The sequence below is a fragment of the Seriola dumerili genome, unplaced genomic scaffold (genome assembly GCF_002260705.1).
Source record: "Seriola dumerili isolate Sdu_G_001 unplaced genomic scaffold, Sdu_1.0 BDQW01001299.1, whole genome shotgun sequence".
Classification (NCBI taxonomy): domain Eukaryota; kingdom Metazoa; phylum Chordata; class Actinopteri; order Carangiformes; family Carangidae; genus Seriola; species Seriola dumerili.
The window spans coordinates 3,145,155-3,169,115 of record NW_019175554.1 but is presented as its reverse complement, the minus strand read 5'-3'; the positions used below and the strand labels follow the sequence as shown (position 1 = coordinate 3,169,115).

General features: G+C 39.2%; 1 protein-coding gene across 1 annotated transcript in view; it reads left to right on the top strand.

The window, feature by feature from the left end:
* The window catches only part of fam189a1 (family with sequence similarity 189 member A1), an 84,258-nt gene that overhangs the window by 25,162 nt on the left and 35,135 nt on the right, over window positions 1–23,961 (top strand). The window contains exon 2 of the mRNA XM_022767800.1: window positions 14,366–14,422. Within this exon, the coding sequence (XP_022623521.1) occupies window positions 14,366–14,422 (57 nt within the window). The remainder of the gene's footprint in view (window positions 1–14,365; window positions 14,423–23,961) is intronic.

The window sequence follows — 23,961 nt, the reverse complement described above, 5'->3', positions numbered from 1 at the left end:
GTTCACTGCAGTCATCACTATTTAGAGATGTATTCACTCTGTAGTGGGAATACTGAAATCCACCAGCCCTCCTTTCAGTGTCACCGAAATTAATTTCTTTCAGATCATGGCTGGTGACAATAGAGCTGGTTCAGTTAGCTTCGGTTGTGGAGGACTCGTCTCTGTGTTTCAGGGAGATCTATCACATTTTATGTGTGTGTGTGTGTGTGCACGCGCATGTGTGGTTGAGAAATTACAAGGCAGTGAATGAAGCTTGAGGCCGTAATCATTCACAGAGGACTTTCCCAGCGTTAATTGCTTCTTGACTTGAAAGTGTCGCTCAGCTGCCACCTCCCTGTGACTGACAGTTTGGTGTTTTTCTTAGTTTGTTCTAATGACTTGCAGAGTATGTGGCTGTGGAGCGAGCGAGTGAGCGAACGTTCCCACTAGCACTGAGAACAGAAGTTAAGTGTCTGATGGAGACAGGCTCATTAGTGGATAAAGCGTTTGCAGCAGATGGAAAACTCTTTCAGAACTTATGGAATATAGTCCACACTCATCATTTACCAATTTAACAATTTATGTCATTTATTAGACCTCACCAAAGAAACAAAAATTGGGAATTTGTAGGTTTTCATTTGAATATTAAAAAAGACAGGTGGAAAGCAGATAGGTGGAGATCAGAATTTGAAAATAGAATTTGTTCAATACATTAATTTTTTTTTTTTACCTAAATGGGCTTTCCCATATTTCCAGCAGCTTATTCATTTTTGTATTTATTTCTATTTTCTCTTATGGAACATATTCCCTGACGTGCTTGTTCCTATAAACTGTGTCTTCTTGCAGCAGAAATATAGCATCTTTTGGGTGAGATAAAATCCAGGTGAAAATCAATTTCCAATCGATGCTTTTCAAAAATTCATTTTTTTTTTCAGTGAAATAAATTAACTCCTTTGAACTCACTGCCTGAGGATTTGAAGCAGTTGAAGTCATTATTCTTTTTAACTAAATGAGGTGTGTTTTTATGTTATATATTTTTTGCTATCATTATTATTATTATTATTATTATTATTGTTGTTGTTATTAATATTCTAAAAGCTAACTAAAAGTTCAGCTTTGATTAGATTCAGCCTGTTGGCATAGATTTACAAAGAGCTGCAGCTACCTTACAGGGGCATACATTAAGTTCTCAAAATGCAGCAACAATAGTCTGAAATATTAATAAGAAGCCTGCGGGATATTTTGGTCAGATTGTGAGCCAGCTGATGCATATAAGAGGGTACAATTTACACACTCACCAAACCACAAGTTAACACACACAAACACATACTATCTGTCTGTCTGCCATGCTCTCCTGTCAAATCTGGTTGGCTGCATGGCGAGATAATCCTGTCAGCACAGGACTGAAAGCCTGATTCAGCTGTTGGTGTCACTGCAGTCGTATCCGGGATGGATGCGCGTCTGGCTTGCTGCTGCTGCTGCATTACACTGCTTAGGCCCTTCACTCCTGAATCATGACCGCTGAGGCCCAAAAGTGCCCCTCAGAACTTCCAGGAGAAGTTTAAGGCTGAAGTTTGGTAATTGAGTTTCATATCCATGTAAATCAGTTCTTACATCTGTCTCTTTTTTTAAATGTTTACATTTGTCTTGACTACGTCCATGTTCCCAGTATGTCAGGTCATTTCCAACAGTGACAGTCACTTTATAAATTGATATGAGGAAATCGCCAAAAAAGAAGAAAACAGCAATCCAGCATGATATAATTCAGTTCAGCCTTATATTCATGCATGGGAAACATACAGTGTTGTGTGACCTTTGAGAGATTTTAGTGGCTACCAGATATAGAAATATAAAAAGACTCATAACTGGTGTAAAGAACAAATCTATCGTCCATCATTCAGATGTATTTTGTCATATTTGCGTATTGTCTGCATCCTCTCTGTGTAAACTTGTTGTGTCTCATCGCTCATTTTCTCCATGCTGTGAAGATTTAACACCGGGATGCAACAGATTCAGTCATGTGTTGAATTTCATTCCCACTCTGCAAACATATGAAAGACTGAAAGAAAACATTGGTGGGTTTTTTTCCCCCTTTTTTTCATCCCTCATATTCATTTGTTGCTGCATCAAAGTAACTCCAGTCTAAATGTTAAAGGGGAGTGTGTGTGTGCGTGTGTGTGTGTGCACATGTGTGTGTGTGTGCACGTGCTCATGCATATGTGACAGGACTGTGTGAAGTTACAGAGAGTGTGATGGTGATCTAAATCAGGAAAGCCAGAGAGTCACTGAGCAGCCTCTCCTCTCTCTCTCTCAGCTCACTCACAACCTATCAGATCTGCTCTGTTCTCACGATGCTTGTGATGCACAGAAACAGGTCAAGGGTTTTTCGTCCTCACCCATCTCTCGTTTCTCACATCAGTCCCTGTGTCTGAATGGAATGTTTTGCTGGAAGAACACTGTGACTGGCCAAGCAGGGAAACACAAGGATCTCACATCGGAAAGCCACTCATCATATTCATATTCGGACTGTGACATGCATTTAACAACACATATGCAAATAGACAATCAGCATTGACTTGAGTGGCATAACATTTTATACCCAGATGGGCTCCTCATTGGTTACAGAGGCATCTTTGCATTCTACTCTCATGTTGCGAGTCTTTGGGAAGCATTATTGTTCACATACTAGCCTATGTACTTTGTGTGTACAAGTAACTGTAGAATTTCAGATTTGCTCATTATGAATATAACTAAACAGCAATAGTCAAGATTACTGTATTGTTTAGGTGGAGACTACAGCAGAATACATTGGCGCCTTGTAGATTAATTTTATTTTTCTCAGTTCCCCACGCCAACTTGTGACCTGTTGTAACAATTCCCATATGTGTGAATTGTTGGCATGTGAGCAGTTTGTTGGAAGAATGATTTTAACTTCTCCTATTATTTCTATTAATAATTGTTAAAGAGGTGGCAGTTTAGTTGTGAATATGCAAATGTGTAGTAAAACCAAGTATATCAGGTTTTACCCCTACAAGATAATATCCTCATGTTTATGATCATGATGGTTATGACATGTACTGACTGTCAAAAGAAACAGATGTGACTGAAATATTTCTCCTCAGTACTTACTTTCAAGTTTAGTCTGAACTATGCAATATGCACTTGGACTGATTTATCCTTCCCTCTACACCGGCACTGACAGGCATGCTTATGAACTTAGAATTTGAGATTGTAGCTTAAAACACGAGGGCAGTGTCACTCCGCTTTGGGTAGAGAGTGACAAACAAGCATGTGTATTGCTTAGCAACCAGGAACTCATTGTTTATTGGCCAAACAAAATTTTAACATTAAACTTAATGCTTGTATCCTTATTTAATGGAACCGCGTACATGTTGTATGGAAGTGTTGTCATACTCCAGTTCATGTCATGTATGACCTACTATCTCGTTGCTATGGCTGCAGCACACCAGAGCTGATAAGTACAATATAAATATATAAATCAGCAGAGGTACTGGAGACCTCCATGAGTGGAAGGAGAGGAGCAAAGGGTGGCTGAGTTGCCACACCCCCAGGCAGCAGCAGTAGCCAACCTGCTGTTGTCCCACTGTTTCCATGGTAACGGCTGCGAGGTGCTGCTGAGCTGCAAAGTGGAGTGATGATATACAAGATGGGGGGAGGGGTTAGGAAAGAGAAGCAGGTGGTGGGTGGAGAGAAAAGGCAACTCTAAGAAACTGATGTAAGGGAAGAAAAGGGGGATCTGGAGGAGAATTCTGCTGTTGCTGGAACAGCAGGAACATAAGGAGGGAGGTACATGTCTGTTAGCTTTGTCAGCATGAGCTACAGTTAGACAGGCTGCAGTGCAGAGACTCTGTGGAGCTACGACCACAGCAGCATCAACCACCTCATGCAGACTGCTTCACGTGCTCATTGTGGCTCATACTTACACACACACACACACACACGCACTTACAGACACATTTTGTGCCACTCTTTCATGGCCAGCAAAGGTTTCTTGAAGGTTACAGCTGAAATTGTTGCACAAGCGTTAGGAGTTCGGCTCCCCTGATGCTTCAGCTCACCTTCATTTGTCTTTCATTTGGGGACATAAACACACACACACACACAGACACAGACACACACAGACACACACACACACACACACACACTTTTACATTACCAACAGTGGACTGTCAGACCAATGGTCCACTATTGAATTTGTACTTAGGTGGTACACACACACACACACACACACACACACACACACACACATACATATACAGTATGTATGTAAAGAAAGATAGAGACGTTCTTATTCCTGTCTTATCTACATTTACAGCTTTGTTACTTTTCCTTCTGCAAGCTTGTTTGTGGTATCAAGGTTAGTACAGCATTAGGTTTTACATTTGTGTTTTTCAAAGTGGAATGCTACTTCATTTAACCAATTGGTAATCTAATTAAAACAAAACAGTTCTTACTACTGAAAAGCCAAACTGAGACATCTTGATTGACATTCTTAATCAGTAACACACTAAAAAAAATATTGTTTGCTGCTTTTCAGTTGTTTTTTTTTTTTAGAGGCTCTTTTATTTTGAAGTCATAGGAGCATTTGCAGCTTGAGTAATAACATACTTTTTAGGTGCTAAGCATGAGTTAGGGTTACATACAATATATCCCCCAGTCCAGAGACCAACAGACACACATCAGTGAGTTATAATGTAGAGTTAGCAGCAGTGACTTTATTACATTATGTATCTCATGAGACTGTAACTAGACTAAGAGTCTGTATCCATGCTAGCAGCTCTGTGGGGTGGCACAGTGGTGCTTTGAGCTACATGTTAACTAAAAAGTGTTAACACAGCGACAATGCTAAAATTGCTTAAAATGCTTAATATTAGCAGATGTAATGTTTACCATGTTCACCATCTTAGTTTAGGGTCTTAGCATAGTAATATTTACAGTTCATTTACAGTACAGTACAGCTGAAGCTGATCAGGATGCCATTAGTTTTGCAGATATTTGGTCATAAACCAAAGATAAGAGTGAGTGAGTGAGAAGAGAAGAGAAAATAAAAAATCTGACTTGATGCTGGCACAAGACAAAAAGTTAAAGGATTACCAAAGATATTAGGTTTCATCAACAAGACAAGAACATCCGTCCCAAATTTTATGGTGATCCCTCAAATAGTTGTTGAGACAGTTTCACTCAAAATCACAAAAGTCAACCCCATGGTGGCACCGTGGGAAAAGTCAGGGGATCACCAAAGTCTATAGGGTTCATCCACTGGGGACCATGAATGTCTGCACACAGTTTCGTGTCAGTCCAACTGATGTTTGGATATTGCATTCTGGATCAAGGTGGTGAACCAATAGACCAACTGACAAACTGATGTCAGCTGATTCTGATAATCAATCAATGTCCAGCAAACATTAATGTGATGTTTCGTTTCAGAAAAAGAGAAAAGAAAAGAAAACCAAAAACAGTCTAAAAACCAAACTGACTGAACAGGAAGTGAAATGTCAGATCAATACTATACACACATATGTAGCAAACTCCTTTTTAAAAAAAAAAAAAAAAAGACAACTCCCTTATAGACGTCAATTTAATTAGCAGCTCTTCATTTCATTAAAGACCGGGATGTTGAGTTTCCCCGGATGAATTCTGTTCCGTACTGCACTTATGGTAGAAACACACACACACACACACACACACACACACACACACACACACACGCACACACACACACACACTCTCTTACACATGTACTGTGTCAGATTACTCTGTGCGAAGAGGCTGCAGAGCAGAAAGAGCTCTAAGAGTAGACAGTTGACTCTGTAGAAAGACTTTCTTCTCTTAACCAAAATAAAGCAAAAGTGAAAGGAAATAAAAGGAGCTGTTTCACTTGAAAAAAAACAGCGGGAGAGGAGAGAGATTCACACAGTTTGTGTATTATGTGTGTCAGAGAGGGGTTTCTGTCTGTTGCACTCCAGTGTTTTAGTTAAGTTCAACATGTAAGACATGGTTTCTATGAAACGTTATGAAACGTGTGTGTGTGTGTGTGTGTGTGTGTGGTGAGGTTGTGGGGGATTCTTGGGTGGGGTCCCTGCTTCTCACAGCTGATGGGAAATCATTATGGATCCTGGCAAATGGCCAGTTCATGGTTACCACGGCAACCACACTAGCTGCATCCATCTTGGCTGTGATGATGTTTGAGAAACGGCCTGCTTTCTAAACCCTCACTCTCAGTAATGGCTTCTTTGATTGGTGCCATGCATAAATGAATAAGAATAGGTCAAGACTGATTTAGGTAGAATTCGTAGCAGTGTCACTATTCGCATATCTTTTTCTTTGTCATCAGTAATATGGAGCCTCCACTGCTGACTGTTTTTTATAGGAAGTGTTCACTGTGAATTAAAAGGTTGTTTAATCAGAAGAAACAAAATAAAATGAGACAAAACTGATTATACATATAAATTTACATACATGTATAAAAACACATACATTTATTGTCACCTGAGGTGGAAATTTACCTTTGGATTCATACATTCACTGATTTTACATATATTATACATTTTTTCTATTTTGTTATATTCTGTACACTCAGCATGCCTCTGTCCGTCCTGAAATATGGATCAGTTTTCTTCCTTTTAGGTTTTTGGCCATTAAAGGATTTTTGAGGGATTTTCTGAGGATAGTGGGTGTCGTCTGCTGTACAGAGTATGACACCCCCTGAGGGAAGCTTGTGATTTGTGATATTGGGCTTTATGAATAAACCTGACTTGACTTGACACAATCAAGTGGGATTATTTCTAATCCTGAGACCTATTTATTATATAATTATTCCACTTGATTTTATCTACATATACACCAAGTGAGTAGAAAAAACAAACACCTGTATGATGTAATTCAATGCAATACAGCAGCCACACAATGTTTTTAGGCTAGTGCTTTTGTTTGTGTGCTTGTGTGTTTTGAGGCTGCAGTTTTGTGTTGTTGTATGTGATTTCACTGTAACGAAAGGTGTTCTGTGCTATTTACATTACAGTACAGTGTTTGTGGAAGTAAAAATATCAGAGACTCTTCGACTAGAATGGTATCAATGCCTCTTCCACAGCCGTTAAACAACTATTTAAGTTCTAATTTTGTCTGACAAAAATACTTGAAGTAACTGTTTTTATCTCCTTCTGGCAGTAAACCACTCAATAGAAAACAGTGTAGTGAATGATAAAAAAATGTGTATTTTATGTATGAGCAGCCCTTTATAGTATACTCTACATCACCAAGTACTTAATAACAGGAAAAAGGGGAACCAAGAAAGACAAAATGATACAAGGACAAAGTTTTAATTAACTTCATCAGTTTTAGCCAGCAGTTTAGACATAAGAGTGGAGTAATGATGGATTACACTGCTGATATGCAGAGTGTAGAATAGCCTAAATGAGAACCATTTGTCACTTACCTACTATATCATTTCCTAGTCTCTTTCTTTAAAACTTGAATTTAATGAGCAGGTAATTAATAACTGTATCAACTAACACTTTCTCCATTTCTTTTATAATTAGTGTCAAATATTGTAAGACCTAACAGTAATTAACAGTTAAATACCAGCCATTTTTTAGAGAATTTTAAGGAAATTCCAGGAAATTAGCAGGAAATACATGAGCCGTAAAATTAAACGTTACCAAAAAACAACCTGAACTTCTACCATCTTTTCTTTTATCCGTAAATCATGTGACCAGCAGGGCAGAAATTACAGAAGCTCAGATTTCTTTTCCCTAGAAGCTCCTCCAGGGGGTTTCCTGAGACTTCCTGGGACAGCTGGGAGATGCAAACCCTCCACTGTGTCTTGAATCAGCCCTGGGGTCTCCTCCCAGTCAGTAGTACCCAGATCATATTCAAGGAGAGGTGTCCAGGAAGCAGCTTTAACAAGTGTCTCAGCCACTTTAACCGACTCACCAAAGTGAAGTGGCCCTAAATCACCAAGCTCCTCACCTCATCACAACTAAGAGCAGACATGAACTCGGCTGCTTATGGCTCCATTTTCATTCTGTGTCTTTAAATCTGTAGGTTAGTACAAAGAGTGAACAAGAGCTTTGTTTATAGCTCAGGGCCCGTATTTATCAGACTTAAAAGAATTACACGAAATAATACTCTGAAGTATCAACTTTGCAAAAAAGTTTTTCACTGTAGGTGAACAATAGTGACTTCCTCTAATTTACAGACATATTGTACATTCATTTAAATAATCCATTTTATTCACTCTATTCTGCAAGAATACATACTTTATAATTCTACGTTTTTAGATTTAATTTTATTTGTATGAAATCTTTAAATCCCTAGGAATGATTAAGATGGGAAATATACATCAGTTTAATGTGTCTAATGCATAAATACACGAATTGGGATAAAATAACAGGAAATTGGCTGAAATGGAAGCAGAAATCTGCTGCAGCACATTCAGCTCTTTGTAGACAAGGTATGTTATTATGTTATGTTGCATAATAATGATAATAATACAAATTTAGTATCACACTGTAGATGATGAAGATACTTACAAAGTGACGGCAAGTAAAATCAACGCCAGATTTGGTCTTTTTGTTCATTGTAGTTACGTACCGTGTTGTGACTGTCCGTACTGCGGTGTGTGTATAGCTGGAATTTGCTGCGGCAGCTGCTCAGACTTAATCTCTTACTGGGCTTCTCCCATCCAGGGATCCAGCAGGGCTCATGTGCCTTTTGTCTGCCATAAATCGGTTTGAGTTCAACCTTTTCACACTGTCTTTGCAATAAGTTGCTGATCTGTAAAAAGAGAATTTTAAGTTGTATTTTTAAATGTTTTCTTTGTGGTGGGCCTCAGATGACATGTCACCTCTGCAAGGGCTGTGTGTAGGTGTTAGTTGTCTCTGTCAGAGTATCAGAGTAATGCATTCTTTCATGGCTGTGACACTGGCTCCTCTGATCCAGTCCCGTGAAAAACCAAAGCCTCGCTTTTATCTCCCTGTTCCATTTACACTTGTCAGTTCTCTCCTGTGTGTTCTTGTGCATCTGCATGCGAGTGTGTTGTGTGTGTGTAGGTATAAGAGACACACAGAGAAAGTTCTCACATTTTCATGTTAGAGTTGCAGTTTTAAAAATTAATTCATTTTTTATGCTCACTTTATCATATCGTCTGTCATTTTAAAGTTGTTTCCCACCAGCTGAATGTCACCTCAGCTGCTTAATGATCTGAACATCCTGCTATTAACTGCTGACTAACTGCTATCAAAGTTTTAAGTCTTTAAATGTTATGCAGCGCTGAAATTAAGACTCTGATTGTTGCTCCTGAACAAAATCCTCAGTGTTTGACTGTCAACATCAAGCCTTCTGCAAGGAAATATTTACAGGTGGTTCAAGATTACCAGAAAATATACTGTATCAAATTATCCAAACTCTCATTTCCTAAAAATACATTTATTGTTTATTTTTCCATGTTTTGTGATTCAGCAACTTAAAATTTCCAACTCATCATTTTCATTAATTTGAATATCTTATTAAGAGTTTTCAGCATCATTTAACCGTCAACCACAGACTCAGATAATGAATTCTGGTCTTCCATCTTAATTTATAAATTAAGATAGGATATAAGGAAATATGCAAATGTACTGAAATATGCTTCAGCATTTTTTCACCATGTTAGTGGGTGTGTGCTACCCAGGCTTCAGTGACTAATGCTGCTAAGTATTGCATGTTAATCCTGTTCTGTGAGCAGCCAAGGAGAAAAGCCTCCAGTGACTGACAACCAGCAAAGCTATCACATGGGTCCTGCTCTCACATTATTTCCCCCTCACACCACAGACACACAGGTACACACATAGGCTTTCACACTTGTACGCATGGGCACATGCAATGCACAGCACAGTGGAGAGACAGGAAGGACGGCAAGAGAAAAAAAAAGTCAGGATGAGACGAGAAGAGAGCATCCCTGCATTTTAGTTACATTCAGTCTCTGCTGCAGTGATGGTCTCTGATCCCAAACTATTTAGGTTTTTCTACTCGTATACCATTATACAGATGTATCATACAACTGTATGGAGAAAACTTTCTGCGTTTTCAGGTTGTTGGCTCCTTTTCTGAGCATGCCTGCAGCCCTGTAATCTTTGTAGTTTCCCCACTTCATCACACCCCCTAGGAAGTAAAACACCAAATACAGGAATAATGAGATTAATTCTCTCTCACTCTTTTAAGCATTTCTACCAGATGAAGATCTGACTTGGAATGAAACAGTCTTTTTCAACAGATATATATACAGTATATATTATATATATATATATATATTTATTTATATGCACAAATAGGCTGACAGATGTTTTGTTGGGTATTGTTAACCAGTATAAAGGTAATACATCAAGATATCAACAAAACATCAAAAATACAGTTAGAAGAGCAGTAGGAAGAAGAGGAACTTTAATATGATGTAAAGAAAGCATCTTAAAATTGATATACAAATAAATATCATCACACCTAAAGAGAGAGTGTGTGTGTGTGTGTGTATAATTACAACCCTTAAATTAACTAATTTGCAGCAAACTTTGGGGTAATAAAGTAAACATATTTTGAATCAGTCTGTGATATGTCATATCCTATGCCATGCATCACCCCTTTTCAGTCATGCGGGAATATCTGCTCATGGAGCTCCTAAATTCCTAAAAGCAATAATTGAGCTACCTTTAGTTGCACAGTTTCTGATGAGACTGAAACGGTTGGGGAACTGAATTAGGATATAGGATCTCAATACAGCCTGGACTGTGCGTCATGCAGTGCACTTTTTCCCTACTGCACCAAGGAACAGCACCGAAGCAGAGAGAGAGAGAGGCTTGTAATAGTGACACAATTTCCCTAGACTCCATGTGGCAGTGCCTGACACCAGTATGCAGTTTGAATGGTACCTGCAGTAACAAAGGAGTAACACAAGCCACTGTCTGCTGCTGTCTGATGCAGTTTGTAGCAGCAACCAACACAGAAGATACAGTAGAGACATTATCAGTAAAGAGGGTGCATAGGGTGCATGTCTGCTGTCTCTGGTTGCATGTTATTCTTTTGTTTTGTATCTATATTTCCTAAATTGTATACTGTATATTAGCAAAAAGAAAAACGGTAGCAATCATTCTCCTGCTTCAAAGTGAGAAAGCAAAAAAGAAATATGTCGTTTTTATATGCATGTAAAGACAGTTAATGAAATGCATAATTGTAAGTCAATGAAATATAAATATGGGCACTAATATACATTCATAAGTGAATTTCATGCTTCAGAACGGACTGCTTGAACAAAAATAGACGCAGCTTGTAAAGACAGTGGAATGATGAAAGAGACTGTAGGCATTGGCACGTCGGCTAGAATGGCTACAGATTGTCTCTGGCAGTCGCAACAGAGCCGGGCAGTGACATAATTGCACCCAGTGGACACTGGGGGCGACAGCCTTTATTCTGATACTATCCAAGCATGACTGCAGCATGCCAAAGAGTTCACTACAACAAAATGAGTGGGGAAAAATTGTGCAGGGAGTAATGTTTTTTTTTTTTTTTTTTTTTTTTTTTGGAATGGTTTTTGGATGGTAAGTCTATATCACAGCATAATGTAAGATAGCTCGATACATTTGTTGCTGGTTTTGGTCTTTTTGTGGAATTTGTTGTTACTTATAAAAAAAGATAAAATAGCATCAGCCTTATCCAGGTTTCTATTTGTATATCGGGGTCCCAAGACTCCTGCGTTCGTGTGTGTGTGTGTGTGTGTGTGTGTGTGTGTGTGTGGGTGTGGGTGTGTGTGCGTGCGTGCGTGTATGCGTGCGCATGCACACTCAAATGAAATATTGACATCCCATTCACCAGGTCCTGTGAGTATCAAGGTGAGTGAAGCAGTGGAAGATTGACTAGAGAGTGGAACAGGATGGAGAGGGAAATAGAAATGAGAAGGCTGGATAGGGAGTATAGTGAAAGTGAGCGTGTAAGTGCAGAAATATACTGTGACTGTGTGGGCGCAGAGCAGGAGCAGGAGCTACAGAGATGGAGTGTGATGTGGGGAGAAATTGGAAAGGGAAAGATGGCAAAAAATAGAGAAGGCGGATATCAAGCAAGTCAGTGGATAGAGGGAAGGAGGGGAACAAGATGGGGAGAAAATGGGGAGAACGTGTTGGTGTTTAATGGAGGGTGAAGAAGGGTGAAAGGCAGAGACAGACCATGGAGGAATGGAGCACTGGAGGCTATGAGTACCCTTTGTTCACACACATTTCAGTGATACAGGAATTCACACCTACAGTAGCAAGCTCTGTAAAAATGCAACACCACACCCCGAGTGAAGCGTGCTGAGAAAACCAATGGGTGTTCTTTCAAATCTAAATTTAATGTAATCAGGCATCTCATTAAAAAAAACATCTGCTGTTTGGAGTTACATCCTCACAAAACGCAAACACACAGTTTGTGTTACAGAGGTAGGATTACGTGGATTTAAATCAGACAGACGGATCAATAACAGATGGGAGTAATAAATATTAGGGGCAGGCACAGACCTCGCAGCAAGATGGGTCCAGATAGTTTGAATTGTTTCATCTCAGCATGAAGCTTCAGGGTAACTGGCTCCAGGTAGCTGGAGCACAAAATCTGAAAAGCTGATCAGTGCTAATGGAAAAACCTGGAGTATCAATATGTCCCGAGAGACAGTCTGATGAAGTGACCTTAGTAGTGACACTAGATGAGACAAGAAGAAACTTTCACTGACACTTTTGTTGACATATCCATCCACCCCGATCTCCTCCATACATGATCTACGATTTGTACCACATTCAAAATACATCTGGCAGCTAATAAAGAGGTAAACATGAATAATATCAGGACACTCTGAAGTCCCAGTGGGACCAAAGTGTGGATTTTCAGCAGCCTTTACATCTCATTTCAGTCACCAGAAGCAGCCGAATGAAATTAGAAGTACATACACAGTTTCCTGTATGGGGGATCAGGTTGTGTAAGGAGTGAATCATACTTATAAGAAGCTGGGAACACATTAGAATAGCTCTTAAAATCCTAACCAACTGTGAGAAAATGTGGCATCACACTTATGCATAGTGCAGCCCCAGAAAAGCTTACTGCATTCAATTTCCTTTAATTAACCACCTCAAACTACAGGATCACGTCCATTTGCTCCCAGATAAAGGAGAAATAATCTGTAGGGGGAGTCACCCGGTGAATACTTGATGACTAATTGACAAAGAGACGCACACTGAAACAAGGGTGATACAGACTGATCTGTGTATTACTCAACTTATCATGATCTCTTCAATGAGTGTCTTTACCAGAGAAACCAAAGAATTGAACCCCACACTGAAAGTCTCTTTTGTCTATTAGAGGCCTTTGAATTGAGGCAATGTTAATTGCTGTGTATTTTGGTTTATTAAAACTTTGGTCTTATCTTTCATAATTTTCGCCATCAGTGTAATTGGTACTGATAACATCGGGTTCACCAAAGTAATTGCTGAGATCTGGGAACGTGGCAACAGTGCTACAGTGAAGTGTGACGGAGCAAGAAACAAGTGGTCAGATCACACAGACTATAACTGACAGATTATCCAAACCACTTCATTTTGAGGTAAAACAGAAAACGAGGGCACCTGAAATGTTGATGATAATCCCTCAGTGCACAAAAAACTACATGGTCAACTACAGAAAGTACAGTGGGTCAAAGCTGAAGTCACACTGTGAAGGATGTTTACATTGGACATTTGGGCATGAATTCCTGAACCGAATTTCATGGCAATCTATCCAATAGTTGTTGAGATAAGTCAGTGTCGACCAAAGTGATGGAACAACTGACTGACTGACCAACATTACTATCCCCAGAGCCGCTAGCATGGCTAAAAATGGACAAAGGCATAAGGGAAATACAAACATAGTCAACCAAGAACACATGTTCATTTTACAATAGTTGGATGGTTGAACACGGTTTCAAAGGGTGGGAGCTTCCACAGCCAATGTTCAGGTGCCTCAACACAAGATTTAAATATATTAGTATACTAGATATAATAATCGAAATGTGAGAGTGAATGGTTGTTTGTCTCTGTGTGCCCTGCGATGGACTGGCGACCTGTCCAGGGTGTACCCCACCTCTCGCCCGAAAGGATGCTGGGATAAGCTCCAGCCCCCCCCCGCGACCCTACTAGAGGATAAGCGGTAGAAAATGGATGGATGGATGGATATAATAATCGATAGGAAAAGTGGCCCAAACTACAAAAAGAAGCTCCAGGTTACATGACACTGGAATTTCTCTTTAGTGCAGACATATGAACATACATCGATCTTTGTTTTCTCATACTTGTTAGTATCATTCACCTCTTACAGCATCTGTTTTGGTTTTCTCTGCCAGGTGCTGCTCTCTGGACTGATCGGAGTGGTGTCATGGAAGAGGCCGCTCTCTCTTGTGGTGAGTGTCCTCTGAACACCCACACTCAGCCGTTAATATGACAACCCTGAACAAAGCAATAATACCCAAGAGGGAGTCTTTTATTGCGAGGATGGAATTGATGGAGACGTGAAGACGTACAAGAGACACACATTCACATGATGAAACAGATGACTAAACATGATGATGTATGTTTCTTTCATGCGAGGTGCACCTCATGTGCATCAGTATACACACTACATGAGAATGCAAATCACAACAAAGCATAAGACATTATATACTCATGTGATTACCTCAGATGCTTTAGCAAACCAGAAAAGCATGCAAATCAATCATTACTTATTTACCAGTAAAATCTGTCACTGATTATAAATATATGCAGTATCTGTAAACCTATAAATAGTCCCTACGCTGCCATCTCAGCTTATTAACACAATATGAGTGCTGAAAAATCCAAACGTTGTGTGCTGCTCCCACTTGTGGTTTAGCAGCTGTAGAAACTGTAACTGAACGTGGTCTCAACTTTGGGGCATGTTCAGGTTTTGTTAAATTCCCTGGATCACAGCTCCAGTGTTGTATGTTTTCACAGCCACTGACCTGGAAACTACAGGACCAAAGTCAGTCAGAAGTCTTTGCAGTTTTCATTTTTCTTGTCTATGCTTGCACCGATGAAGAGTCGCTGAACTGTGCTACTCAGTTCAAACACACATAGCATCATTCAGGATTGAAAGCTTTGTGCTGCCATGTACGCGGCACTGTCTGAGCTCAGATCACAGGATGTTGGATTTTTATCAAACTGCTAAGAGAGAAATTTTGGACTTAAGGGAAAGATAAATGTAAGAGAGCTCTGGCAGTTTTTGAGTTTGCTTAAGAGCAGATCTTAACTGCAGCACAGAACTAGAGGTGGACGCACACCTGTTTTTGAGTGATTGGATTAAGATAGCTTTAGCTCACGATTTGCCTATGACTTAGACATCTGATGTGATGTTATACCACTTTTCTTGTTTTTTTGCATTTATCATAGGTGCAAACAACAAGAAAGAAGCTGGCACTGATTTGTGTGCATTGACTTCCCATGTCAGTGTGGTGCTAAATTCTTCCTATTATATGATTTGTTTGATGTTTGTCGACTACCAGCAGACAGAATTTCATTCTTACCTCAGTTTGGTTTTCCTCTTGTTTCCTTGTAAACCAATTTCTATAATTTCATCCCTGTTTATACATTTATATTATAAATATTTTAGAAATCTTTAGAGTAAATCTCTTAAGTCGAATAAATACAGAACCAGGGAGTAAAATCATTCGTTGCCGAGTGTGAGAAATAAGACACATTTATTGAGCTACTTAGTATAAAGTGTAAGAGTAACCTTAAGCGCAAGTCACATGATTAATCACATGCACGCTCTTTGTGAATAGCCAATCAGAAGGAAGGATATACCCTACATCTATCATATTGTTCTTTTTTTGATATTCTGCAAAAATGTATAACTTTTTTTAAAAGTTTATTTTACTTATGTAAAACTTGTGTATCCAGTAGCAATTAATATGTGAAATTAGTTAATCCATCAAATTTAAAACATATAAATATGTAAAAAGTGATGAAATTATAAGAAATTGGCAGAAAGGGGAACAAAAAGAAACTCCACAGCTGCCTCTAAATCACATACCAGTAATAAAGAGAGTTTAGTACCACATGGATGATTCAGACCATCATGCTGCACGGAAAGTGACTGCAAACAACATCAATTATTTATTCTTTATTCTTGATGTTCACAACCCTAATAAAGACAAGAAAGGGTGTGTAACATCCTGTCCAGTGTTCCAATCATTGCAGATATCTGGCTAAAGCTAACCTGAATCATACATAGTGCTTCAGCTAATGCATTATACGTCATGACCAACATATTACAGTTCGCCTGAAACAGAAGGTGTCTGAGACCTGCTCTTAACTAACTGAAGAGATGTCTTTTTGAATTAAAGAGTATTTTTAAGTTGTAAGAAACTTCATGAACAGCTTTTATTCTTAAAATTGTGAGTAGAAGTGAAGATTCTTACTTTTGGTAAATAACTAGATCACTTTTATTTTTATGTACTTTTTTATTTTCTTGGTCTTGCAGTGTTGCTTTGCATCAGGGTGGTAAAATGTTTCTCTCACTCCCAAGATTTCCAGGGATTAATTTGTTTGCAGAAATAGAGGCTGAAAAGCTTTAAATGACCGACTATTATCCCTTCCTTTGTACTTCAGAATAACACACAGATGCATCATGGTTTACTTGTAACTGAAGATGATCTCTCTCTGTCTACATAGCTTTCAGTCTTTCTGTCTTTTAAAGTGGAGATGAACTACAAGCCCCTGCTCGATTCTATTTCATGGTTTCTTAATGCCATAAATAATCTCATCTCATTTTTGCAGCTTTACCCCCCCCCCCCCCCCGCCTCACACACACACACACACACACACACACACACACAACTGCATATCACTTGCCTCGCTCCCTTTAGTTTTATCACCTTGCTTCCCTGCCACACAATATCAGCATCCTCTCCCTTAACATTTCCATTACCTCTTCCTTTCTTTGCTTTTTCGTAGTGTTAGGCCCAAGAAGGAGATGTGAATCATTTCGGCTCTTGGGGATCAAAGGAAATATCCCATCATTGAGGTGTGAGTTGAAATTGGTCACACATTGTGCGCTGTAAAAGAGTTAAATCCTCTTACTTTTCTTTCCTTAAAAAGCGTGACTAATTTACTGGAATAGTCTTGTGCCTGCACGTACACAGAGATGTCAGTCCACAGTTGCTGCTCCCTGTCTTTAGAAGGGTCTAAAAGGTAATATCTAGTGTGTTTTTTTTTTTTTTTTGTGACTGTTAATGTAGCATGTAATGTTCAGTCCTGACAGGCGAGCTTTTTCATTTCTGGCGTCGACCCAGTGCTGACTGGCAGGTGACTAATACACCGGCTGGACGCTTTCAGGCCTGGCAATGCTGCACCAACCCATCTGCCAACTGTGGGTGGGCTAGCTCTGCATCGGGATTCGTAATGACTGGAGTTTCTCCAAACCTTTTAAGTATGTGCATTAAAGACTGCTGACTTATTTGAGATTGGTCTCTGATCTGGTCAAGTTAGGATTTTACTCAGCGAAGGATTAGTCGATTACTCCATTAGTCAGTTTAATAACAATGTATTTCATAATGATTTCAAGTCAATTGTTGTGCAAAAATGCCCAATAGTTGATGCTTCCAGTGTCTGGATGTGTGTGTGGATGGACCTTTTCTCTATTTTATGGTGCTGCAAATTGATTATGTTCTGGTTTTGAACAGTTAAACAAATTAACCACGTTACTTAAAGGAATCGTTTGCCATTTTGGGAAATATGTTTATTTGCCTTCTTGCTGAGAGTTAGATGAGAAGATCAATCCCATTCTCATGTCTGTCTGTTTTAAAAAAGAAGCTACAGTAAGCAACTGGTTTGCTTAGCTTTGCTTACATTGGAAATGGGGAAACAGCAGTATGTTCTTTAATCCATAAAAAAAAAAAAACAAAGTGTATGGAGTCTCCACTGGTCCATTGACTACCTCAAGACTCCAGTCTTTATGCTAAGCTAAGCTAACCCGCTGCTGCCTGTGGCTTCATATTGAAAAGACAGGCATAAGAGTGGTATCAACCTTCTAATCGAACTCAGGGCAAGAAAACAAATATGCATTTTCATTTTCATTCCTACTCCTTTATGGTTCAGAGAAATTGTGTTGGGTGGGTTTTTATTATTCTATGACATTTTATAGACTAAAAATAGCTATAAACAGCTATACCTGCAACCATAAATACATTTGTATGAGATATAGCAAGGTGCTTTTTATTGCGATGATCTTTCAATATTTTGACCTTTTTTTGAGTCAGTCTGTATTTTGAGATCTTTGCTCCCACCCTGATGTATTAGACAGGCAGATATGGGTTATAAATAGAAAAGGTGAGACAGGGTATAGAGAAGAAAGCTTGTGCAACACTTTTGGCTCTGACACACTGCAGTCAAGTCGGCGCATGAGGCTGAGTGCAATGTTAGGATGGTTGGAGATGGCATGTGTGTAAGCCACAGTAGATAAACAGGCACACAATTGTGGAAGAGAAGATATGTTGAATATGAAATTCTGTTGACCCCAAAGTTTTCCTCATAAACTTCACATGAAAGATTTTTGATACTGTATATTACACTCAGTGGAATTGAGAAAAACGCACTGCATCCATGTTTGAAGGAAATCTGCCTCTTCCACCTTATCTGGAACAGCTAATAAACATTGTAGTTTCCTATCCATTCTAGTCTGCTGCATTAATGCCACGGCAGATTTACTCTCTATCACTCAGAGCCAGGAGAAAGACAAGACTACCTGCAGTCTTCTGCTGTTTGTGACTGTGATGGATTATGTGTTTAGAGAAAGAACTAGACAGAGTTAGAGGGCAGTAAGTCCTTGTTTGCCCTGCAGGGAAACATCACTGAAAGTCTGCAGTAAATAGCCTCTGTCTCAGGAAGCCTCGACTGTTGTTGCTTTGTTGCTGTTATTAGTTTGTTTAAAACACGTACAGTGCACACAACACATGGCTCTACATCTACATATGCATTTAATGTACAGTTAATTTCATTTAAATAAATGCAATTCCAATACAGCACTTTGTCGTGTCAGAACATCAACTCTGTGACTTGCATTACTCTCTCTCTCTCTCGTCAGCGGAATCGGATTTGACTGCAAGATTCGACTATTTGTACCTTTTTTTTCATTTAGTCACAGCTCAGTTATGAAATTGTACTGCACCGCAGTACTGCACTCCCTGATGATGTAATACAAACACCAAATCATTTTGAAAGAGCAACGGCCGATGGGAAAAGTCCAACACTCCGCTGGCCTACCAATGATGTAACTTCATCACTCACTCAGCTACGGACATTTGCTTTGTGGTCCACTGAAAAATACACCTGCCAACACTGCTAAATTAACTCGTACCATGTTTGTTTAAAGGAGCTTTTTGTAAGTTTTGCTATTGCTGCATAGCCAGCGTTAGCATTAACAGTCTGGAAGAAACACTGTGAGTTCAGCATCAAACTTCATTCCTTTACTCACCAAGATTTTGGAATACAACCTGTTGTAGCTCCAGTTCTAGTAATGCACAGGCATGAAAGTGTTATTGAGCTTCTCTAACTCTTGGCAAGAAAGAAAAAGAAATTGGCACATTTTCTAAAATGTTGAAACTATTTTTATTAACCTTTTAGTGGATAGACCTAATTTTAGTTTAGCTTCTTTTTTCAGATTTTAGCTTGTCAGTTTGGCTGTTTCATTCATAAAAGGAAAGCACGTTTTATGCTGTAGTGACCTAATACTAGCACAGAGAGATTTAAATAATGGAGAGACACATCAGTCCCGAGGTGAAACAGTCACTGCACTTGTGAGATGTCAGGCAGTAAGAGAATCCAACATGAGCAACTACTTTACGCTCATGTTTCCACATGGAGGAAGTGCAAATTGTTTTCAGTGAGAGACACAGGGTTGGAGGACGGTTGTGTAGCTGAGCCATGGTCTGGAATGTCACACAGTGATTTCCTGTACCACTGACTGTGTTTGCATGGACTGAAACAGTCTGACTGTTGAGCTTACTCCAGGTAGGACAGTGTTTTAGATGAACTATATTCCTGTTCATGGAACATTGAGCCACAAATGATTAAGACTGAAATATCTCAGTAACTGCCAGATGATTGGCCCTTACATTTGATACAGACATTCATGGTTCCCTGAGGATGAATCCTACAGACTTTGATGAACCCCTGATTTTTCCTCTGGTGACCTTGTCATTGTGAGCGTGTTGGCATGCTGACGTTTGGCCCAAAGCTCTGATTTGACGGCTTCACAGAGCTGCTAGAGCAGTTGTAGACGTTTACACTGTGTCTACACAGGAAGCATAGTGTGAGCAGCTGCATTTTGGCTAGGCTCAGAGACCAATACTAAACCAAGTTATATGCAAAACAGAAGAAAATAGACTTGAAGCATAAAAGTATGTGTTGGGCTGCATTTTTGAGTGTGTAGAGTAAAATGATAGCCGTTATGCAGTCTCTGTAGACAGCTGGATTGATTCAAATAGGAGTGTATCTGCTCTGTTAGATGCACTTGAAACAGACAGCTGAAAAATATGGTTGTAACTTTTTCTGTGGTTACACGTCATTAGTCTTGTTACAGGTATGTTAGAGGTAGAGGATATGTCGACAAGCAAACAGATCATCATATGGATGTGTACAAAATGCTGTGGAACATCAAATAGTCTAGTACACATATTTAAAATGCTCTTTAATATTGTGGCTAGAACTGAAATACTTCAAGTCTCACTTTCATTATACTTTGTTGGACTTTGACCTTGTTTGGAAAAATTAGAACACATTTTTGTATAGAAATTTCTTATTAGTATACAGTGTTGTCTTAATCAGGTTACTGTAATTTTGGAATATTACAGTCTATGTAAACGTGTTAGTCACTAAGGGCCAACCCAACCGCTGGGTAGAGCTTATGAAACAAACTGTCTATAACCTAGGAGTGTTTCATTTTGCATTGTATTACTGTCAGAAAATGAATTCATGTCCACGCCTGCTCCAGCCTTCCACTGTAATGCATTAATCAACTGAGCTATGAAGGTTTATCTCGACACCAGCAAGCGCTCGACCTATACTGTATGCCCCGAGAATATTAAAGCTGCATGTCTGCTGGGAACATCTTTTTTCTTTTCTCCTCATTGTTTTCAATGGAAATGAGACGCTGCTGTACATTCCCAAGAGTGCTCCGAGCTAGGTATGTTTTTAGCTTTCATAGAACAGTGTGGGCTCCTAGAAAATACTTTGGTTATTGCAAACAATGGCCATAGCCACACAGAGGGCAGATATTTCACCTCGGTCACCTCAGTGGTGGTGTAGTGTGACTCTCCAATGCATCTGTTAACCTTTAGAGTGACAGGTTGGACCTGGAGCATGTTTCTGGCCTGATCCAAGGGATATGCTCATCCCTCTGCCGCCTGCTCGAACAGGCCTGGGACACTGAAAACAATCATTCATGTTTGATTTATAAAGATTAGAATCTGCCATCATGTTCTGTCATATTTCTTATGCCGTTTATTAACGTTGCTGCAGCTATCTCCTACCTCCTACTGCTGCACATAAAGGGCAGTAGCTACCCATCAGGACACTGACATTGTGTCCTTTTGTCATTTTTTCTGGGATTTGTTTGTGTTTGGAAGCCGGGAAGCCAGTTTACATTCTACAATGAAAATTCTTTATAATGTAATATATATACATCAAACACGCATCTAAATGTACATATATATAAATTTAGCAGAATACATATATATAAATTCTGTTAAATTTCTAATAATTCATCTAAAGAAGTATACGAGTGATTCAGTATTTCCCCAGCAGAATAATATTCCTGGCAGTATGGAGAAGACTTTAAAACAGTGTTTAAACTTTAATGTTGGAGACTGTCCTCCCAACAGCACCGGTTGTTTGACTTAATGCCTCAAAATGACATGTTTATATTCAAGCAACAAAGTGGCCATGGTAATTATGAGGGGAGCAAAAGAAGGAAGTCAAGTGACGTCTTTATAAAGCAACAAAGTCTGCATATGGAGGAGGTCAGGGTGGATAGATGGGTTAACAAAATGTAATGTGAGACTGCTGTTCATTTACCATTTCGAACCAACAGTCAAGGTCATGTTTCTTTTTTCTTTTCTTTTTTTAACCATGATTGTTCTCAAACCTTCACCACATGTTTATTGTTGTCACCATGATGATAACGGTCCCATAACCTTAGCAAATTAATCATATTAAACCAAATGTTTCTCCAAACCTCAACAAAGCACCATACCGTTGTCACAGAAACAAAAACAGATAAAACAGATTTATTTTTCAACTGTGATTTTTAACAGTTTTGGAAAACACAGACAAATGCGTTTCTTCTCGTTTTAGAGAGCCTAGACAACTATGTTTTGTCGTTTAATCTGGAAGACAAGTTATGTTGTAATGTGAGAGAAAATTCCCAGACAGTATAATTGAATGGTTGATTAAATGTGTAAAAAAGAAACAAGCAACTATTGAGACTTTATTTTTGGTGTCTAGTGAAAGCTTTCTCACTCATGACCTTGGTGTCTGTATCCTGGAATCCTGGACAGCAGTCCTGTGTATGTTAACACAAAGTGTTACAGCATATACACACAGAGAGCCAATTAATTAATTGCCAACTATTTTGAAATCGGCAAAAGTAAGCAGGTCTTGAAAATAAACTGTGAACTCTGATGATGCAGTATTGCATAGGGAGGGTGTTTGGTAGCTATTTTCAAAACATTCTGTAATGTTGGAGATGAGTTTCTTGTTTTTCAGGCACCTATTTGTGTGGTTTCTTTTAGCACACACCTTTTTTTCATTGTTTTGACCTTCTCTTTCTTCCCACATTTCATTCCTTTTTTCCAAAAAAGGCAAAAACAGAAAACTAATAATTAGTCATACTAACAACCAGATGTCAAGTCAAATTATGATCAAACCTGTGGGAAAAAAACTGGCATGTGTATATATACTTGACAGCATCTTGTTGGGTGTGGGAGTGTTTTGGAAAAATGAAAGAAATATATGCATTAAAGATTTGAGAGAAAACATAGAAAGTGATGGATGTGCACTAATTAGTTTGGGACTGGACAATTGTGGATATGACTGGCAGTGGAGAAATATTAGGCATGAGGCGTTACAGGGTGTGTGTTGTCCTCCACTGGTTGAACTTCCACTACAGCTTAATTTGACAAATGTATGTGTGCCTGTTTATCAGAGAAGCGTGTGTGATTTACAGCACCATTTCAGTGACACCCTGATGGCTGCAGACTTCCTGGGTATAAATCTGCACGCACGCACGCACACACACAAACCTCATACCCACTGCATGGTCATGAGGGCAGTATGCTTTCCTTTTCTAAACCATAAGACACATATAAACACACACTTCTGCTCTCCACATCTCCAGATGTCTTAGCTAATGATGCATACAAATCACAAAGAGCACACACACATGATAACTGTAGACTTTCCATTATGATCACATAACTACAGTAGGGCCAGCAGGACATCGGTGAAAGGGTTTATGAGGGTGCTCTCTGTGACAGCCTGTGACCCTGACAGGCCATAAATATGGCTGTGAGAGGGAGGAAGAGAGAGAGAGAGAAAGAGAGAGAGAGGGCACACTGACTGATTGCAACAGTGAAACAGACATATCTACACTGGTGGAATAAAGATTTATGACCAAACATCGGGAAAACAAAAAATCTAAACTACCCGGTTTGTGAGTGACATTTTTTTTAATCATCCAATTAATGAAATGATGGAAAGGCTGTGCGTCAGACCAGTCTAGGTAGTTATGTTGTATCTGTCCAGACCAATTTAGCCTTCAAATAGTTGAGCATTTTTCGTACAGACCTAAATGGACAAATGAATTCTCTAATTAGGAATGAAATTAGCCCATTAGCAGCCTCTGTTCCTGGCTCTGTGGCAAGCAGGC